Source organism: Poecilia reticulata, linkage group LG5 (assembly GCF_000633615.1).
Source record: "Poecilia reticulata strain Guanapo linkage group LG5, Guppy_female_1.0+MT, whole genome shotgun sequence".
Lineage (NCBI taxonomy): Eukaryota > Metazoa > Chordata > Actinopteri > Cyprinodontiformes > Poeciliidae > Poecilia > Poecilia reticulata.
In genome coordinates this window covers 22,268,290-22,270,675 of record NC_024335.1, presented here as the reverse complement: position 1 = coordinate 22,270,675, position 2,386 = coordinate 22,268,290, and the positions used below count along the sequence as shown (strand labels likewise).

Below are 2,386 nucleotides of genomic sequence, written 5' to 3'. Positions count from 1 at the left end.
GCTGGATTCATGGGCCCAATTTACAGGAATGTACAGCTACTTCATTAAACACCGTTTTCAACTAATTCACCACCCAGTCACATGGATAAAAGATGTTCAATGTCCAAAACACTTGAAATTTGCTGTGATAGTTTATTTTTCCAAGTTTGACGAGCAAATAACAAAGATCAAACTTTTCATCAATGTGTCTTTAGTGCGGAGGCTTCACAGCAGCATGTGTCAAGTAATCCAGGAGGATTTTTATGAAGCATGTAAAACAGAATTCACCTAAACCTGAGCACAGTTAAAGCTTTTATTTTTTAGTAATAAATTGTTGTCCCTAGCCAATCACAAAACTGTCTCCTGTTTGCTTCCTGTTTTCTTTTTGATCCAGCCGTTGTTTCATACAACCAGATTAATCAGAATGTATCTGTTAGAATCACAAACATTTCTTACTTGTTTATTTATTGTAAGGCTTCATGTTGTTTCACGTTGCCTATTTCACACATATTATAAAATATATGGAACAGTAGCGCATATGAAGCACCGTGGTGCATCGGCTCATGAGTCAAATGATTGGATGGAGTTCCTCAGTGCTTCATGAAGCTTCATCTCACCATCAMTACTTTTCATTGTTTCCTCTCCTGCTCTGGTCAAAACCCACAGGCCCAACCCAGTGCATGCTGGTTCGATACCAGTCCCTATACTTACAGAAAATGGACCCACAGTTTTTCCTGTCTAACTTAGAAAAGTAAATAACAAAGGAACAAAAACTAAGCAACTATTAACCTTCAAATAAACTCATGTTTGTAAATAAACCCCAAAGATATAAAGTGGGCTAAAATTTAATTTTAATATAATTGAAAGTGATAAAAATAAATATCTTGATGTAATACACTAACCTGTTAAATATTAACAATAATCCCTACTGCAATTAGTTTTGTATTGAATTATTTTTCAAAAGTCCGTTCATTTGAGAATTCTCCAAATGTCAGCTGGAGATGTCGACTGATCTGTATCTTTGTCTACGCTCTTGAATTTTTAGGTGATTTTTGTTGTTGTTAATTTCTGTCTTAAATGATGAATGATTTCTCCTATTTACTTCAGTAGAGTTAACTACAACTCTTTTTTTCTGTTTTCTTCAGATTCCCTGCAGTGCAACGTTCATCACCAGGAGAGGAGATCCACTCTGGATCAGGAGGAGTTAGAACCTCTGAAGGGAAAACAAGACCAGGCAGAGCCAGAAGATCATCAGATAAAAGAAGAGCAGGAAGATCTAAAACACCAGCAGATAAAAGTGGAAGAGAAAGAAGTTTACTACGGTCAGGGTGAAGAACGGATTGAATTAAAACAGGAGACTGATACCTGCATGGTGTTTCCTGCTGATGAGCAAACATACCAGACTGATTCAGAACCAAACAGGAACCAAATCATCTTCCAGGAACCTGCTGAAGCTGAGAACCAAAATCAGGAAAGAAGCAAACCTTTCTCATGTGTCATCTGTGAAAAAGGATTCGCTAGCAAACATGCTCTCAATAATCATATTAGAACTCACACCGGTGAAAAGCCGTTTTCATGTGTGAACTGTGGGAAAAGTTTTAGTCAAAAACAGTTTTTAACTCGGCAYATGATGATTCACACTGGTGAAAAGCCGTTTTCATGTGTGACCTGTGGAAAAAGTTTTAGTCACAAACAACAATTAACTCAGCACATGATGATTGACACTGGTGAAAAGCCGTAGAACTATTTTCCATATATGTCTTATTTTGAGGATCATTATAAAAGTCATCTAGATGAAAAGTGGGAAAATTGTTTAATTATTTCATAATTTTGATAATTTGGATCTTTACATGTGGATACTTAGAGATGTACAAGATGAACTTGAAGTATTGATTTGTATTCTTCTGTATGGAGTGAATGAGGTTTACCTTAATACAGTGTTTCTCAACGTTTTTTGGCCCAGCGCCCCCCTAGCCTTTATCCATGTTCCTCACCGCCTCCCACCAAAAAATTTGTTGGCTACTTTGCAACTGACTATTATTTTATTATTAATATTACTATCACTATTGTAGATGTTTTGATTTTTATGCTTGTTTCTGTATTTATCATCAGAAATAATTTCCCAGAGACCAATAAAGCAATGCAAATTGAAATTATTTTCACAGGCGTCTACGAAAAATGCAATGAACATTCAAGTTAAAATTGGTAGGCCTAACAGCAACCAGTCAGAGTGAAAAAATATCCTTATTTTGTGCCATTTTCTAGTTGTTAAATATTGCACAAAATGACCAGATAAAAGATGTTCAACATGCCAGTTTAAACTTTGAACTATTTGCAAAACAACTGAGCTCTGCAACATTAAAACATGGATAGAAACTGTAACTACATTAATCATAACTCTTCTTCT

The 2,386-nt window shown here is 35.6% G+C and overlaps 1 protein-coding gene across 1 annotated transcript in view; it reads left to right on the top strand.

Annotated features, from left to right (window-relative positions):
* LOC103465202 (zinc finger protein 37 homolog) overlaps positions 1-1,750 on the top strand; it is a 42,815-nt gene extending 41,065 nt beyond the window's left edge. The window contains exon 2 of the mRNA XM_008409827.2: positions 1,125-1,750. Within this exon, the coding sequence (XP_008408049.1) occupies positions 1,125-1,720 (596 nt within the window). The 3' untranslated portion in view covers positions 1,721-1,750. The remainder of the gene's footprint in view (positions 1-1,124) is intronic.
* Positions 1,751-2,386: the final 636 nt, after the last annotated feature.